Source organism: Triticum urartu, chromosome 7 (assembly GCF_003073215.2).
Source record: "Triticum urartu cultivar G1812 chromosome 7, Tu2.1, whole genome shotgun sequence".
Classification (NCBI taxonomy): Eukaryota; Viridiplantae; Streptophyta; class Magnoliopsida; order Poales; family Poaceae; genus Triticum; species Triticum urartu.
The window spans coordinates 458,097,769-458,100,435 of NC_053028.1; the positions used below are offsets into that span (position 1 = coordinate 458,097,769).

The 2,667-nt window shown below is 46.0% G+C and overlaps 1 protein-coding gene across 1 annotated transcript; it reads left to right on the top strand.

Moving 5' to 3' along the window:
- Nucleotides 1-237: 237 nt before the first annotated feature.
- On the top strand, nt 238-1,237 carry LOC125521606 (pectinesterase inhibitor 28-like). The gene has a single exon (XM_048686663.1). The coding sequence runs from the start codon at nt 355-357 to the stop codon at nt 1,003-1,005; it is 651 nt and encodes a 216-aa protein (XP_048542620.1). The 5' UTR covers nt 238-354; the 3' UTR covers nt 1,006-1,237.
- The last annotated feature ends 1,430 nt before the right edge of the window (nt 1,238-2,667 follow it).

The window sequence follows — 2,667 nt, forward strand, 5'->3', positions numbered from 1 at the left end:
CGGTCTTTATTTTTTATGAAATGCAGCAGCACTCTGACCGAGAGTCGTAACAGAAAAATGGAGGTGAAGAGCAGAAGAAGAGAGGAAGCATATGGCATGGTGGACTGCTCCACTTGATGACCCCCAACAAAACATAATTAGGCTGATTAGGAGTCAATTTTGGCAGCCATAAGGATGGACTAGACTAGCCAGGTAATCCCACCTCCTCCTCCTATAAAACCCCATCACCCCCTTGCCTTCTCTCCCACCAACACAGCACACAGCTCTTCCCTCTCCAAAGGCAGTCACACACAACAAGAAGCAGCTCCTCCTCTTCCACAGAGCCACGAACATCTCACTGCAAGAAAAGGAAAAATGGCGCCAACAATGGCCATCACCACCGCCACCCTGGTGCTCCTCGTCGCCTCCCTCCTCGCGCCCAGCGCCCTCGGCTCCCGCTCCGGCCCAACCTCGCACCACGGCCACGGCGGCCACGCCAAGCACTCCCCGCCGCCGTCGCCGCCGCCCGCGCCCGCCGCCCCGGTGGCTGCGGCGCTGGTCCGCACCACCTGCAACTCCACCGCCTACTACGACCTCTGCGTGGCCGCGCTCGCCGCGGACCCCTCCAGCACCACCGCCGACGTGCGCGGCCTCTCGGCCATCGCCGTCTCCGCGGCCGCCTCCAACGCGTCCGCCTCCGCGGCCGCGCTCGGCGCCAACGTGACCGCGCAGGGCGGCGCCGCCGTCGACGGCACCGTGCAGGCGCTGCTCCGGACCTGCTCCGCCAAGTACGGCGAGGCGCGGGACGCGCTGGCCGCCGCGAGGGGCTCCATCGCGCAGCAGGACTACGACTACGCCGCCGTCTACGTCGGCGCCGCCGCCGAGTACCCGCAGGTGTGCAAGGCGCTGTTCCGGCGCCAGAGGCCCGGGGCGTACCCGGCCGACCTCGCCGCCAGGGAGGAAGCGCTCAAGCAGCTCTGCTCCGTCTCGCTCGACATCATCTCCCTACTCAGCGCCACCAGCTGAAGGCTGAAGAAAGCTGCTACGAACCAATATACTATGACCGATGCCTACTGCGCACAAGCTATCTCGTAAATTAATTAAGGATGTAACCACAAGTACGTATAGTTGTAACTACTGTAGCGTACGTGTAATGACACGTGCAAAGTCTCCTTGCGTTTTTGCTACTATACTAAGTGCAGTGTACTCAGTTAACTACTACTAATAATATTGATGAGATATTTCTTGAATTCTGGTACTTGATCATGTTTATTTGGGGACTAATATAGTTCAAAAAGGTAAAAATAACAATATATATGGAGCAGGACTACGTGTTTATTTATTTTACTTTTCATAATAATTAGATCTTTGAACTTTTTCTAAAACCCATTCACCTACTTAGTTCAATTCACAGTATTTTATTGTGTGCAATGTTACCAACAAGTATCTATGTCTTCTCAGACAAAACTATCGGCTTGGTCCAATGATACTAGTGCAGATGTATGCCTAAATTGGGGTGATACCTCCGCCGATATGCTTGGCACGGTGGCGATTCAACGAGATTTGTTTATCTATAAGTTTTTGCGGATACTCTGGTGGTTGGATTTCTCGACGTTGTACAAGTTCAGATGCATGTTCGGCAAGAATTGTGTGTCGTATAGTCGTAGGTATTATGTTCCCTTTGTCCAGAGTACCCTATACCTGGTCATACCCAACATTCTACTAATCTAATACTATAAACACAATTTGAGTAAAAAAAACTTGTATCTATCTGCATATTGCCTATGTTTCAAAATATAGTGACCAATATTTTGTCCCATCAAGACAAGTCTTTAACCAATATTTACCCCGTTAATAAGTGGCTTGGATAGTACGAAATCAAAGTCATAATAAATACTTTCGGAAACAAATCTAGTGACATCAATTGCATGTCACATGAACAACATATTAACAAAGCAACTACTGATCCGGGAATTCACTTTGGCTCATAGGTGTACATGCACCCATTATCTAAATACACATTTTAAAAAGTTTAAATTTTTTAAGAAAGAAAAAGTCCCGCGTGTATATCCGGACATTATATGTGCGTGCACCAAGTTTTGATGAAAAATAACATTTTTTTTGTGGCTTGTGTAGAAAAGACAATTTTTGACGCTTGATTACAGCTATTCACGAGGCATTTTATAATCGTTTCTATACATGCCACAAAAATATCTTTTTCACTGAATTTTTGTGTGCCAACATAGGATGTCCGGATAATCGTGGGGCTTTTTTCTCGAATTTTTTTATATTTTGAAATGTATTTTTTGTACATATTTCATAATAGGTGTATCTACACCTAGGAGCCAAAACTCCAGTCTCCTACTGATCAAAATATTGTCTTATTGAAACAAAATATGCTCTACAGATACAAATGGAGTATTATAAAGAGTGAGGTTCGATCGATTGCAAATGTGAACTTGACGATGGTGCAAAACTGAAGTTGATGACATCTGTTGAATTCTAGTACTTGATTATGTTTATTTGGGAAGTCAAGTACTTCATGGAGGATAACTTTTTTTCAATTTTCATAATAGTTAGATATCTAAAGTTCCTAGAAATTTCACCTAAAATTATATCAATTAGTAATATGGATCAGAAGGAGTAACTTTTTTGTAAATCATCTTATATTTGTGAACAGGGGGAGTA

Coding starts and splice junctions, on each gene's coding strand:
- LOC125521606 (XM_048686663.1), top strand. CDS start 355: ATGGCGCCAACAATGGCCATCACCACCGCCACCCTGGTGCTCCTCGTC.